This window comes from Typopeltis vanoorti, chromosome 7 (assembly GCF_054136105.1).
Source record: "Typopeltis vanoorti isolate ZY-2024b chromosome 7, IOZ_Tvanoo_1.0, whole genome shotgun sequence".
Lineage (NCBI taxonomy): Eukaryota > Metazoa > Arthropoda > Arachnida > Uropygi > Thelyphonidae > Typopeltis > Typopeltis vanoorti.
In genome coordinates, this window is record NC_143555.1 from 86,010,764 (window position 1) to 86,027,552 (window position 16,789).

Below are 16,789 nucleotides of genomic sequence, written 5' to 3' on the forward strand. Positions count from 1 at the left end.
CTATGTGAAGGCTGCAAGTTGCATCTGCCAAATTAGGGCATTTGTGGTCGCTACATGGCTGGAGGTGTGGCTTAATTTGTAAGTTCTGGATCGTCCAACATTCGGAAATTAGGTAGGCCGGTGGACATTGATAGAATTTTCATCGCATTTTATGGCAATAGTTTCGTTATATTCTAAGCATTGTTTCATTGTCTTATTTGTCTGTGATTATGGCCTTGTCGATTTGAGGGATATGTTTTAGTTCAAGGGCATGAGCTGCAATTTCTGTCTTCCCTGTACTCTGTGTTTTGTTTTTCTTTTTGATGTTGCAATGTTTTTTTGTGTTCAGATATTCTGTGAATGGGAATATTGCAATCCCTGAAGTGCTCTTGTAGTCTAGTCCATAAAGACCTAATTGTAGAGCTAGTGTAGGTGACATCACAGTCTTTTTGACAAGGAAATTTGTAGACTACGTTGTGGTGTTCAAATATTTCTTTGTGAGTGAGAGATTTAGTAGGTTTTAGGAGAGTTGCTAATTTTTGGTTCATGGTGAATACTAGCTTATACTCCATGTTTTTGAAAATGTATTTGTAGGTTTTGTATTTGCTTGTGCATACTATCTCCGCCATCTTTTCCATCACCTGGTCTATAGCAGCAACCAATTGTATATTTTGTTCTGCTAGCCACAATCTCACACCAAATGGCCTCAAATGTGCTCTTTTCTCTATCCTGCAATTCAACTTCTAATCTGCTTGGCTGCAGCTCATCAGCTATCATCAACAGTACTCCTCCCCCCATTTTATTCTCCCTGTCATTCCTGAACACACTATACCCATCACATTCAATCCCACTAGCTATATCATCTACAGTCAGCCATGTTTCACTAATACCAATAACCTGTGGTCTGGAAGTGCCAACCATGGCCAAAAATTCTTCCTTCTTGTTTCTAATACTCCTAGCATTAGTGTACATGAATTTCAGACCCCCATTAGCCCCATCCCTACCTTGATGCCTTATACTAACTATCCCATTCTGATTTGTTGTCCTTATTCACTCGGGCATATTATACTTATTTGTACGCTCAACTGCCTCCCTAAGGCCTGCATATCTACCCCCTTAACAAATCTAGTTTCCCTGATTCTGCACATCCACTTCATTCAACAACAATTTTTCAAGTCTCCTTACACCGAATCCATTCAAATGCAAGCCATCCATCTTATATAGATCCTTTTGCCCATCAAACTCACTCCATACGTCCACAAATTCCACCACTCGTCATACATAACCCACACATAGAGTCATATGTAATTATTGCCCTCCTTTTAAACACTTCACTGTCATACCGCAGAAAAAGACTAATCATCCTAACTCTCTCACTCTTTTCTTTTGCTACCTCAAACAATTCATTCAGGTCCTCTATCATTTCCATTTTATCTCCTTTCAAATCATTTGTACTTGCCACAACAATCATTTCTTTCACCCTTTTTACTTTTGCTCTCTAATAGACTCAGTCATGTCCTTGATGGTCGCACCAGGTTGGTACAATTTTGTCAAATCCTCTACTAACACACCTCGTACTAACGAATCTCCATACAGCACTCTCTCCTTCATTTTGTTTATGTTCATACTCATACTCTTATTTTTCCTATTATACTTTTTATTATTGGCAGGTACACTCAGTAGACTTTTGTTCATACGCTCTAGCTGCCGCTTTGCTCTTTATTATTATTACTATTATTACGGGCAACTCCAGGGAGTCATTGGACTCATCGAGGGAGGCCCCAAATCATATTCACCACAACTATTTGACATTCATACAGTATCTATCATACCTCGCCTTAAACTCATTCACTGTCACAGCATCCACCACAGACTCAGGGAGCGCATTCCACTCATTCACTACTCTAAAAGTAAAGAACCCAGCTCTAACACTTTTACTAACCACACTTTTGCCCAGTTTCCATGGATGTCCCCTAGTCCTCCCACAACCAGCCCTGTTCTCAAAAATATCTTCTGAATTAATTTTATAGAAACCCTTCAGTAATTTGAATGTCTCAATCATATCTCCCCTCCTCCGCCTATCAACCAATTTTTGCAACCCACAAATCCTCAACCTGTTCTCATACGGTTCATTCCACAGACCTGCTATCATCTTGGTCACTCGCCTCTGGATCCTCTCCACCTCCTCCCCATCAAGAAGAAACCTAGGTGACCAAATCTGAGCACAGTAGTCTAGATGGGGTCTTATCAAGGCTCGATACAGAGGAAGGATACGGAGCGATACTTTGTATCGCTCCGCTCAACAACGCGATCTCACTCATTGCATCTATCTCATCTTTTTTATTTTCTGTTAAACCATTAATTTGCTCTGTATTAATACCATCATTCACACTTTCTACATTCTGAATTTTCTTCATTCTGAAGTTTGACAAAAATATCACCCTCATGACCTGAAATACACTTTAATTCCTCATTTTCCTTACATTTTCTACACACATTCACTCCTTTATTATCAACTAACCATACTCCAATACTCCGCAAAGCGTACATTTCGCAATATATTGCTTGATATAATGTCCTGTCGACACTATATAACTGTAGGATTTTGAATAGCTTTTCCCTTGGCACCTTGTCATGTCTTTTTCAGATTTACAAAACTTAAATACAGATCTTTGGAGGTGTCACGAAGTAATAATAATAATATTCCCATGATTTCTTAACTATTTGTTGTAAAGTGAAAATCTGATCCTGACAGCCTCTATTTGGCCTAATTCCAGCTTGTTCTTCATCAAGCTTCCTTTCCAAACTGTTTCTCAAGTATACTTGCATAAATCTTCCCAGGAAACTCAGTAGGAGAATACCTCTGTAATTTATTTCCCTTTTTATATATGGGTACTATGACAGCTCTGCTCCAATCATCTGGAATTTGTCTCTCTGTCTATGCCTTTGCAGTACAGCCACTGTAAGACTTTTATACCTCCATACTTGAGCATTTCTGGTCGAATATCATCCACTCCAGCTGCCATTTCCACATTTCAGGCTTTTGATGTTTTTTTTCCTCTTGAAGTATAGATATTATTCCTGATTATGCCTGTTGAGTATTTTTTACCACTGTGAGGTCACTGATTGTTTCATTTAGCAAGTTTTCGAACTAATTACTCCATACATCAAGGATATCTTTTTTTCCACTTTTCATTTCACCTTAATCATTTCTGAGAATATCTTGCCACCTTCCTGATATTTATTTTCTATGTTCTTACCAAAGTCTTCTCATGACTTTTGTTTAGCTAGTTTTACATCGTATTTAGCTTTCTTACATTTGTCTCTGTATTCTCTAAGAACACAAGCTGACTTATTTGCCAGGAACTTTTGATATGCTTTCTTCTTCTTCTTCTTTTCCTTCCTATGTCCACCATGATGTTCTGATTCAGACAACCTCACCACATGCCTCTCTGGTTGAATCAATCAGTGTTTTCTTTGGGGCTTGCCACTGAATCTCCAAGGTTTGGTTCCTGTTCTCAAACTCTTTCATTTTTTCTTGAATAATGTTTGTGTATTTTAGTCTAAATTCAAATTGGAGAGATGCTCAACTTTTATTTGCTTTAAAACTTTCTTACATGTTCTTCTTTTCAATATAAAATTCAATTTTATCCTGCTCAGGACTAAATAGCTCAAGCCAGCCTGGTTGACCAAGTGGTTAGCATATCCACTCTCTAGTTAAAAGGCTGTAGGTTTGATCTCGCTGTGGGCATGGATGTTTGTTATTGTCTGTGGAAATACTAGTGGTGGTAGTGGTGTGCAGTAGATGGCTTTGGTGTAGATGATGTGGTTCTGTAGTTGATGGATTGAATGGTGGAGACGGAGAGTTGTAGAGTATAAATTATATATTTAGTTTAATTCTTTATCCAAGTGTAAGCAAACAAAGTTTGTGCCTGAAGTATCTTCAGGACTCGGGCAACTCTTGGCAAAGATGGACTAAGTTCTCATCACTTTCTTTAGTATCCATAATGCAAAACACATCTCTTTGCAGACATGTATAATGACCCGTCCCATAATGCATAGCATTATGGGAAGGGTCACTACCCAGACCAGTTTCAACCTTTATTGAGGTTTCTTCATTGGGAGCCAGACCCTAACTTAGTCCACATCCTGAAGATACTTCAGGTGCAAACTTTGTTTGCTTGCACTTGGATAAAGGATTAAACTAAATATATAATTTATAGTCTAACCAAGTGTAAAAAAACTTCCAACATCTTTCTCTAATCCAGAGTAATTTAATAATGAGGTGTGACACCTTTTGGCAACTGGCATAAGGAAATATGAGTTCTGCATTGCTTCAATCTTAGTATCACCTCTGGGTCTGGCTCCCACTGAAGAGACCTCAATAAAGGTCGAAACTGGTCTGGGTAGTTACCATTCCCATAATGCACAGTATTCTACATGTCTGCAAGGAAATGTGCTTTGCATTATGGGACACTAAGGAAATTGATGAGAACTTAGTCCACCTTTGCCATTTCCTGAGTCGTGAAGATACTTCAGGCGCAAACTTTGTTTGCTTACACTTGGATAAAGGATTAAACTAAATATATAATTTATAGTCTAACCAAGTGGGAAAAAACTTCCAACAGCGTTGAAGAGCAGGTGCCCTCCCTTGATAACTCTTAACTCCTCGGAGTGTCATTTAATAATAATAATAATAAATGGTTATCACAATCAACAATAACATAGTCAATGAGACTTTTTTTATTCCTTGCATCTTCTCTCCATGTGAATTTGGGCCCATTTTTATGTTGGGACATTGTGTTAGTAATAACCAGTCCATGTACTTAGCAGAAATCCAACACATATTTGCCATTATTATTTGCTTGGCTTGTTTCTCCAAATTTTCCAAAAATATTTTTGTATGTCTGACAATCATTTTCTACTCTGCTGTTTAGATCCCCAACAAGGACCAACTTTTCCTTTTTCTTTGTCACATAATAGTCCATATGAAGCCTGTTCAAGGCCTTATATGATTGAATAGTAACTTCTTTATTTTTGCATGCCATGATCCTCCACATCATTGTCATAATCTGATGTTATGATTTCTGCTCTTGTGCAATAGCATCCCTGTTGATCACCCTCCTAGATCTCTTATCTTTTCTGCCTCCTTCAAAATTTCCCAAGTAATTGTATACTTTGCATCCCATTCTTGCCTATGAAATTTCAGAATCTTACAATTTGCAACATCAAGCTCATAGTTTCACTCACTTGACCACTCATACACACAAAAAAACAATATATTCAAATTGTAAGGCCACCACATCTGCTTGACTTGTTTGCCCCAATTTTGCACATCTGCAAACAGTTGCATATCTCCAGTTATAAACACATCTCAGTATCATCAATATACAAGTTAAATTACAGTGATCCCTAATGCGGACTCTTGTGCCAAACCTACTAGCAATATGCCTCCATTGGCATACCATATTCCTGTACACAACCCACTGATACTGACAGCTGGTTAACTATCCAACTTGCTAATCCTATTCATTCTAATTTAGTTAGCTTGTGCAGTAGCCTGTCAAAAGTCTTTACAGAATTGAATTACACCACTGTGTGTGAACTTCCTTGTCCAGTCCATTCATTTACTTTCTTGTAGTACATGATTAAAATGGTAAACATAATCCCCCTTTTAACAAACCCATGGTGATCATTACAGAGAATACTGCTGTTATCAACTCACTGTATCCTAGCTTTTGCCATCCTCTAAAACACCTTAACCACAACCTGAATAAACACATTTGGCCTATAATTTGTAGCCTCATCCTTGTCATCATCTTTGTGAAGTGGAATAATTTTACCCTCTTTCCACTCCTTTGGAGTTTGTGGTGTGGCAAGATTCATATTAAACAGGTGTGCCAATGCTGCCATTAACTCCCTGGAGCATTCCTGGAGGACACATTTTGATATGTCATCAAGTTCTGTTACCTTATTGACATCAAGTTGACTTATTTCTTCGTTATATCTCACCAGCAGTCCATCTTTGCCCACATTCTCTTGCTCATCCAATATCCAACTAAATATTTCTTCCTGTCAATCTCCATCTCATACTGTACTTCTTCAGAACCATTGCTACTATTTGCCTTTTGCATCTATTTTCCTTTTGTATGGACATAATTCCCCTGCTATCATGAATAGCACTTCCCTCTTGTCCTTTCTATCCTTTCACAAAAACATACTGTCTTCTATTTCTATTCTTGATATCATCCTCAATCAACCATGCTTCACATATTCCAACAAGTTTTTGTTGAATAAACTTAATCAAGATGTTCCTGGCATTCCTAAATAAACAATTCACTTTTAGATCTATAACTAGTCCTATCATGTCACCTGTGAGCTGTAATTTCTCCACAACTGTATCTCCATCACTCTTATCACTAAGGGTGATAAGAGTGAACCCCATATGAATAAATAAACTACTCACTCTATTACTACTGACATAGCTTCTCTCCTTAAATCCCAGGCCATCTCCATAGACACATTCACTACTGCTTCTAACAAATTGTTGCTGGGGGATTAGTAATAATGTAAACTTAATCATGCATTACTGTCATAATATCCAGGACACCACCCCTTGATGGTACATATCAGGAATTTGATAATAATTTAAAAAAAACTTTTAAAAAATGATTCGTGGTGATTGTTCTTTAAATTAGAAACTGAAAGTAATTTTTAATACTGTGAAACTATTTCAGTTAGGATTTAGAACTGTTTATTTAATTACCAGAGAAACACTGACAAAAGGATTATTAAATCGTGAATGATGTTTCACTCAGATGTAACCATATTAGAGCTCCTCCTCCATTTTTTTTTTTTTTTAATTCTCACGTCATTTCTAAAATGAGATGCAGTATATTTATTACTAGTTCTCTTATAATAAAGTTGCAATACCAACCTAGGGAGAAATAACATGATCATGTTAGTAAATTACATTATGACTAGGTCTACTATATGTTGTTCAATAAAATGAATTTTTTTAATATACTTTATTTAATTTCAGGTGAGGAAAAAAATCAGTATGGGGATGTCTGGGATAACTGACCAACTTGATAGAAATAGTGTGAAATAGAGACAAAATTATATGCTTCTGAAACAATTATGTGTACTTTCATGAAGAATAAGTAAAGTATGTTGCAAAAATTTTGTGTCTTTCTCTCTGTGTTATATTTATATGCATTTAATATTGAAAAAGCCAGTTCAGAAGGAAGAAATTTCATTAATTCCCCTTGCATGATTCTGCTGAAATCTGTTATGAGCCACGTGTTCTTTTAATGACAAGCTGAAAATAATTTTAAATGCTGAAACTATTTGTTTAATTACCAGCATTTTGGTCCAGTACCTGCTTCTTAAGTAAGAATAATTGGTTTAAATTGAGCCATTATGAAGTTAGCAGTTAGGTACACCTCCAGTTTTAATAGGATATTCAAATATATAATTGAGTTATTCTTAAGTTGATTCTAACATATCAATCTGTGTAGTTTAAAAAATAACTATTAAAAAATTAATTTTTGAAGAAATCAACTCATACACAAGTTTGATCTGTTATGACAAAAGCCTCTTACTCCAATGCTGAATGTATCCTACTGAAGAAAAAAAAAGTCATATAATAGACTACAGTTGATATAAATAGATGGAAACAAAAGTTGAAAATGTAAATGAAAAATCACTGCTTCCTAGTTTGCATGAACTTCAGCAGTTCACTCATGTACACTGTTCTAGCGTAACAAAGGTAACAGAATCATTATATCACCAGTGTGGTGCAAAGAAATTTTTATCGAAGGATATGTTTAATTAATTGCTATTGATTGCAGTTCTCGTAAAAGCCATCCTTCAAAAATAAAAAAAGATGGAAAAATTAATATAATAATGAATCAAAAATAAACATTAGCATACATGTCTGCATATAAGATGACTTTCAAATACTACAAAAAAAAAAACCTCGAAATCATGGGTCGTCTTATACGGTGAGTATAAAAAGGGAAGCTTAATTTCTTGGATGAACATTTAGGTAGTTACAATACATCATTATATAAGATAATAGGCAGTGTTTATAAACAAATCAGATTAATTTTTTGTTACATAAATTTATTTAAAATATTACAATAGATGTAAGTCTTAAAAAATAAATAATAATTATTAACCTCAATTTTCATGTTAATTTTCTTCATCTATTGAAAATAGCTCTTCAGATTCACTGTTTAAACGATTGTCATATGGATCCCAGTTCGAATCAGGTGAATTGATTTCGTTTTCATCGTCATCAGTGTCCCACAACAAATCATCTTCCATACCATCCATAAGATTAGAGATACCACACTTTTAAAATGATTTTATTACAGTCTTTACTTTTACTTTATTCCATGCTTTGATCACAAAATTGCACAACATATCAAGTCATGCAGCGTGCATAGATTCACCATTTTTAAATGATTTTTCACCCGTCAACATCCAATTATTCCACTCTTCTCGCATGTGATCTTTAAATGGTTTGTTCAAGCAGATGCCTAGTGGTTGCAATAGAGAAGTTAAACCACCTGGTATAAGATAACCATTCTGCCTTTGTTCGAATACCCATTCTGCAACGTGATTTTCCAGTTGCAGCCATCGGGTGATCCCCGTTCTCATTGCACATTTTTTCTTTGGCAATTTTTTTTAAATATCTTCTTTCTTCCTCCATTCTCTTGCCATCTTCTCGGTTATGTTAAACTTTTTTGCAGCAGCACAATTATTAGTTTGCTTTGCCATTTCAATTATCCTTATTTTAAATTGAACTTTCGAACTTCATACTTTCTTCATTTTGTTGTTGGTCCCATGAATTTAAATGATAACAATTTTAATAATCCTAAAATTTAAAAAAAATGCAAAATTAATAATTAATTAAAATTGAGGCTAATCACTTTTAATTAAGGTAATTCATGTAAATACTAAATCTATGTTATGCAAAAAAATAACGGATATGCATAGATATAAAAATAACGGATATAACAACAATACCTAATGTTTCATTAATACAAAAGAGAAGAAATTGGGGGGGGGTCGTCTTATACAACCGACATAAGCTTAAAACCTAAAAATAGCCTAAAATTTAGGCCTCGTCTTATATGCTGGTCGTCCTATATGCTTATATATATATATATATATACAGTACTTAAGAAAACAGAACATGGGAAAAGAAGAATAGAGACATAGGAGATAAAATCTCTTGAAAACACAATTAATGTGAAAGGGAAAACATGAAAAATAAATATATAGAAAAGGATTAAACAAATTAAAAGTACACTTTGGTGGAGTGGGAGACTTTTCCTAATCTTCAGGAAAAGTCTCTCCATCTAATTCCCACTCCATCAAAGATTACTTATCTTCAGGAAGAAGATAAGTAAAAGTTATGTATGGACAAATTTTGTGAAATAGGATTAAACTTTTGTAGGTTATCAGAAGGTAAGAAGATTTTTAAAGAACAGTCAGTTTCATAATTTTGAGGGTTTTTGAAATGTCAGAAAGGTTAACAGCCTAACATTCATGAAAAAAGGAATAAATCGTTAGAGAACTATATTGTACTTTAAACATGATATTTTGCTCTCATATGGAAAGAACAGTTGATGTTGCATGTTGTTTGCTAAGCAATCTTGACAGAAAGTTAGGTAAACCAAATTAAGTTGATGTACATTTTTTAAGAACATGAGTCTTGGACTGTTTTAATTGTGTTAATTTCTTGAAAAGATGCATTCAGCAATTTTAAATAAAGGTTTAAATGGTTCACATAACTGTTTATTGTCATAATCAAATTCCTGATAATGTACTCTCGGGGGTGGGGTTATAGGATATTATAATAGTACTACATTAAAGGTTTACATAGTTTTCAATTTCATATTTGTAGTTTTCCTTCAAATTAATCTATTATTTCTCAGGACTTTGATATCATCAGATCTTACATTTTGGTCTTCTGTGGTACTTCTTACAGTATTATTGAATCTAGATCTGTGTCTTTTTTTCCATCTTGACAAAAAAAAAAAAAAAGGTTTTGCTAATTCTTTCCTCTACCATGCTGTTTAAGTGACTTAGATTAGCTCTGCTCACATTCTTAGCATTGACACGTTAACATTGTCAGATTTCTTCCTAATATCTTCATTTTTAATATGGTTATTTAATATGGATGTCACCTGTTCACTTATCTAATTTTTTATCAGCACTTTCACATCTGTGTCTAGTCGTTGATCTCAGATCTGTAATTTAAATTTTGTTTGAATACTGTCTTATATGCATCTAGTTTAAGTGTTTTGATTATTTTCCTCATATTCCATAAAAATTTACTCAGTTCGCTCCCTACCATACCAGCCTTGCTAATTCTGTTGTCTATTTCCATATTTAGTTTACCATGCTCCCAAAAAAATTATGCCCAAATAGATACTATTTTTCTTGTTCTGTAGCAGGGGTCTCAAATTCAAATGCAGCAAAGGGCCAGTCAATTAGATTTATATCAGATGCAAGCCGCATTCAATATTATTCTGTGAACCAAAACATAAACTAAAAAAAGAAAGGCTCTAACAAAGGCCCTTTTGTTGCCAGGTCTTTACGACTTACATAAACAGTTACACCACCATTTAAATTTATAACCATTTTTATTTTTAAATTTAAAAATATAACAAGTTTAGAAAATAAGTTCAATTACATTTTATTCATACTTTAAGAAAATTATTTAAATACATAATTTTGACTTACAAAAATAAAGATTTTTATCTACGAGTCCTTTTTAATTTGATTTTGATCCTGAAACCTGATATCTTTTCCTCTGTACTAACATGTCATTATCTGCTTTTTCGTTTCGTGTTGCAATATGAAGTATTGCATTTAATCTAGAATCTTTTATCTGTAAGGAGAACTTTGACTTATTAAGTTTCATAATTGAAAATAATTGCTCACATACATAGGTGCTTCCAAAGAGTGACAATATTTTTGCACAATAAATTTTATATTTAGGATATTTACTGCAGAGGTATTTATAAAAATTTGGTAGGCCAACTTTGTTATATTTATTTTTTAGTTTAGTATTGCACTGGAGTTCAGTTACTTCCATTTATAATTCTTCATCAACATTTTCAGTATTAATTTAAAAAGGTGAACTGAATAATAATAATTCATTTTGAAATGGTTGAAATCAGAAAATCTTTTTTCAAATTCAATTTTCAGTTCTTCAATTTGAGGAATGTACTTTTCCACATCATTATTATTTCGAGAAATCGATTTAAGTGTAGGAAAGTGGGTTAAATTATTCTTTACCAACTGGGTTTGCCAAAGATAGAGTTTTACCAGAAATGACTTAATTGAATCATACACATGACATATTAACTGTTCATGTCTCTGCAGAGCAGTATTCAGAGTTTTTAAGTGGCTTGTTATGGCAACTAAAAAGGCCAAGTCTTTGCACCAATCTTCATCGGTGAGCTGAGTAATCAATTTTTCTTTGAATGAAGTAAACATATCAATTTCTTTTAAAAGTTCAAAAAATCTTTTTAAAACGATGCCAAGACTAAGCCACCTAACCTCCGTATAATATAGCAAACTGCTGTATTGGGAATCCAATTCATCCAACAAAGCATTGAATTGTCGATGATTCAAGGCGCGAGAGCATATCCAGTTTACTGTTTTAATTACTACACTCATGACGTGTTCCGTCTTTAGTTTTTTAGCACAAAGTGACTCCTAGTATATTATGCAATGAAACGATTTAAGTTTGTCCTTGCATAACATTTCGTTTTTCATTTGAAGTTTTGTAACAAGTCCAACGTTAACAACAACCATAGAAGGAGCCCCAACTATAGTTGGGGCTCCTGCTTACTAATTTTGACCAGTCTGTGTGAGCATTCAAGACTTTTCTCAATACAAATATGTCATTTCCTGTCATTGTTCTTGACATAGGAACTATATCCAATAGTTCTTCAGTCACATTCATATTGTCATCAATGCCACTAATAAATATTGCTAACTGGGAAAACTGGGAAGTATTAATAATGTCTGTACATTTGTCAACTGCAATGGAAAATGCTACAAAACTCTTTATTTTTTCACGCAATATATCTTGGAAGTTCTCTGCTATATCTTCAACATGCTCTGCAACTGTATTTCCTGATAGGCTTATACTTTGAAATGCTTACTTTTTTTTTAGACATATGATTTCAATTGCACTTAAAATACAATTTTTTCACTTATGACATAACTACATTTAACAGCATCATCACTTGTGATAACATTCGAAAATATTCTCTGTTGAAACTTCAGTTCATTTTTTTAATCTTTAAGTTTGTCATCACGGATCTTTTCTGTATATTTACCACAGTTCTTATGGTTTGTTTCATAATGCCATTTTAGGTTATATTCTTTCACCACAGCGACACTTTGTCTGCATATCAAACATGTTGGAATATTTTTTTACTTCCACAAAGAAATATGCCTTCTCCCATTTTTATTGAAAAGTTCTGCCTTCTTGATCTTTTTCTTTTTTTTAACTTTAAATTCAGACATTGTTATGGGCAAAAAAAAATATAAGTTATTGAGGTAACTTTTTATTAACACACTATCATATTACAACGGTAAACCTGTCACTTATTGACATTGTATCATGTGACTTAAAATAGCTGCATAGGAAGTAACTTCCATTCAGTTTTGCCAACATTTCATGATAGAAACATGGTACAAAGAATTGTAGTAATAAGTTTTACTTTTGTTTAAAGCTGTCATAAAACATTTAGAAGTTTGAATTTTTTCTGTTTTAATCCCTGCAGGATGTTAGAAACATTGATTTTTCGAAAAGAAATCATTAAGGTCACAGGCCAGATACGAAGCCACCACGGGCCATATCTGGCATGCGGGGTACCAGTTTGCCAGATATGGCCCTGTTCTATAGTTAGTTCCATTCAAAATGCAGTTTTTGGTGTTCTTGCCTATTTTCATAGTCTTTAACTTTTTATTACTAATTTTCATACTGAATTTATTACAGCTTTTAATCAGCTTATTTATAGAATTCTGCAATTTTTAGGTGTACATAATCTTCTGCATTTTTTTTTTCAGTTTTGATATTACCTACAATGCCACTTTCCTTTGTGATTTGTGAACCATATAAGTGATGGATAACAGTGGAAATAATGTGCACACTTTCTCACATTGGATTTAATATCTAACTATCCTCTTGTCATCATAGCACCTTAGATTAGCTCTGCTTACACATTCTTGAATGCTAACACTGTCAAGTTCTTTTCTGATATCTTCATTTTTAATATGCTCTTCCATTGACTTCATCTGTTCACTCTAATTTTTCTAAGAGCTCTCATATCTGTGGTCTGTAATCATTAAGTGTTTTATTTCTAAATCCACCTCTCAGATCCAAAACTCAAAACTGGTTTGAATACTGCTAGTTTGATGTTATGGCTAATTTCTCTCCTATTCCATATACATTTATTGAACTGGCTTCCTACCATACCAGCTTTTCTCATTCTGATATCTATTTCCAAATTTAATTTGTGATCTTTACTAAAATTTGCATAAATAGCTGAAGTATTTTACTTGTTCTATAAGTTCTCCTTTGAGAATGCAGCTGAAGTTTTCTACATGCCTGCCCATTTTCATAGTTTTGGTCCTTTTAATGATGATTTTCATGCCAAATTACAGCTGTTATGCACTCTCGTTAGAGAACCCTAGAGACTTGCACTGAATATGTTTAGACATGCATCATCATCTGCATAAAGCAAACAACTAAGTTTGATATCTCCGATTTTAATATCAGGTTTAATGCCACTTTCTTTCATAATGCAATCTATATAGATGATGAATAAGAGTGGAGATAATGTGCATACTTGCCTTACACTTGACTTTACATCAAACCATCTTCCTGTATTTCCTTCAATTTTAACTGCTTTAAGTGTAGGCAAACAAGTTTGCACATGAACTATTTTCAGGACTGGGGCAACTTGTATATAGAAACTTATAACTTCACATTACTTGCCTTAGTATCCATAATGTAAAGCACATATCCTTACGGGTATGAATAATGCTATGCATTATGGAAATGGTCACTACCCAGACCAGTTGCGACTTTTATTGAGGTCTCATCAGTGGGAGCCGCACCCAGAGATGATATCAGTGGTGAAGTAATGCAGATGGCATATTTTCATATACAAGTCATTGGATTAGAGATAGTTGTTGGAAGTTTTTTCCACTTGGTTATGCTGTAAATTCAAGATACCAAGAAATTACGAGGGTAGTCTGAAAAGTTCTCGGCCCGACCATAGATGGCAACACTATCAGCAAGATTTTTTTTATTCTAAGTTGGTACATCTGTCATAAGCATCCATGTGAAATTGCAAGTCATTCTATCAAATAGTTTGTTTTATACAGCTGTCTGAAGCAAAAGTGTTGTCTGTATCCCTTGAAATGGATAAAATTGAGTGTCATGCAATTATAAAATTCCTTGTAAAAGAAGGTTTAAAGCCAAAAGAAATTCATTCGAAGTTCATAAAACTTTATGGTCAATCTCCTTCATTTTTGACAATTAAGAAATGGGCTGCCGAGTTTAAATGTGGCCATACCAGCCTTGAAGATGATCCACATGAAGGACATCCAAAAAGTGTAACAACACCAGAAATCATTGATCAAGTGCATGATATGATATTGGATCACTGGCAAGTCAAAGTGTGTGAAATTGCTGAGACTATAGGCATTTCAAAAGAACCTGTAGGATATATTTTGCATGAAGAATTGCAAATGAAAAAGCTTTGTGCAAGATGGGTGCCACACTTGCTCACTGCAGATCAAAAAAGCACTTGCATGAAAATCTCTGAACAGTGCTTGGAGTATTTTAACAAGAATTAAACTGATTTTGTGCATTGATTTATTACTATGGATGAGACTTGGATTCACCATTGCACACCAGAATCCAAACAGCAGTCAAAACAAGGGACAGAAGCCTTTTGTTCAGCACCAATGAAGACAAAGTCAGTTCTATCAGCAGGAAAGGTCATGGCATCGGAGTTTTGGGATGCTAAAGGCATTTTGTTTATTAATTATTTTGAAAAGGGTAAAACAATAACCAGGGAATATTATTCCGATCTTTTAACCAGACTAGACGAAAAAAATTCCTGAGAAAAGACCCAGTTTGCAGAATTAAGAAATCACCTTTCTTCAGGACAATGCACCTGCCCACAAAGGTGTTTTGGCAATGGGAAAATTAAGGGATCTGCCCTATGAATTGTTGGAACATTTACCCTATTCCCCATATTTGGCTCCTTCTGACTTCTATCTCTTCCCAAAACTAAAACTCTTCTTCACTGGTTAGCGTTTTTTTCTTCGAATCAAGAGGTGATTGCAACTGTTGATGAGTATTTTGCAGATCTTACTGAGAACCACTACAGGGATGGGATAATGGTGCTGGAGCATCGCTGGAATAAATGTATTAGTCTTAAGGGAGATTATGTTGAAAAATAAAAATAATTTTGAAATTATAAATTCGTTTTTTCATTGTTAGGCTGAGAACTTTTCAGAGCTCCCCCTCCTCGTACATGCAATAAATCTGAGATGATTAGTAGCTCCAGCTTATATGCTGTTTATGTGCTGGACCTGAAATTTCTAGAGATGTATTATAGGAAAGGAGGATTGCCAAAATCTGGAAGCACCCTTTTCTGTAATTCTGATCACAGCTGACAGATTTAATATAATGAAAAGAAAAGGAAATGCTTGCTATTATCACCCAAATCGTCTCATTATACTTTCAGTAGTCATGCTCTCCAAAAATATATAGTTCACCAGTTTACAGGGTAAGGTAAGGATGTGAAGGAAGAATGTATAAACAGTGTTTTTCATTTAAATTTTAATTTATAAGCTACAGAGCACACTATTCCTTCATATTTGAAACTGTAGGATTTAATAAACAGCATTTATTCATTAGTCTGTCGTTTTTTTGTAAATTAAAAATTTGCAAAGAGAAATTGCATTCTGTATCTAGATCTGTATATTTGAACAAATACTATATAATTTATTAACCTTATTTATTTGTTATCACTGAGCAGCATTATTAAGTAAGCCTAAACTTCTCAGAAGAAAATTAGGTGGATTAATGTATTTAAATAGTGATCAGAAGTATAAAATATAAATACTTTCATTATTGGCGACCTGACAAGTAATTGATTAATTTACAAGAAAATTCATAAGATATTTGCATGCATCTATATCATTGGTCTACCCAAATAAAGACTGCTGTAGGTTTGGTTCTAGTCATCAATCAACTAGAGAAACTTTTTCTAAGCCTTTCTTTCAGTCTGTTCCCAAGTTAGCAAATCTTTGGTAGGAGCAAATAGGAGCAAATTTTTTTTCCTGAGTTTGAGAGAAAACTACTTACTTGGTAGGTGCAAACAGGTGGTTTTCTCTCAAACTCAGGTTTTAAACCCAATATATTAAAAATATCAATTGTAAAACTCTCTATTACATACTATACAAATGTTAGGATTTAGGGACGTGAGTTGGTATACTCTTTCTCCCAAAAAGTTATTGATTGTTTGATAGCTTGAGCCATCAGTGAATGCTTAAAGGATGGAGAGTGGTCTTCAAAATGTTAGGTCTAACAGAGCTCTGCCATTTGAGTAGTAAAAGGCATTAGAGGATTTATTTTTGTCAAGTTATATTATCATAATATTCTCTGCATCTCTTGAGGTCACATATCAAGAAATGATGATAGTCCAAGACAGTGCTTTTCTTTGAGGAGGTGGGGATGGTACACAACAGT

The 16,789-nt window shown here is 34.1% G+C and overlaps 1 protein-coding gene across 1 annotated transcript in view; it reads left to right on the forward strand.

Annotated features, from left to right (window-relative positions):
- The window catches only part of asrij (OCIA domain-containing protein asrij), a 230,789-nt gene extending 223,628 nt beyond the window's left edge, over positions 1-7,161 (forward strand). Inside the window, exon 8 of the mRNA XM_090396001.1 lies at positions 7,022-7,161. Coding sequence (XP_090252127.1) covers positions 7,022-7,062 — 41 coding nt within the window. The 3' untranslated portion in view covers positions 7,063-7,161. The remainder of the gene's footprint in view (positions 1-7,021) is intronic.
- Positions 7,162-16,789: the final 9,628 nt, after the last annotated feature.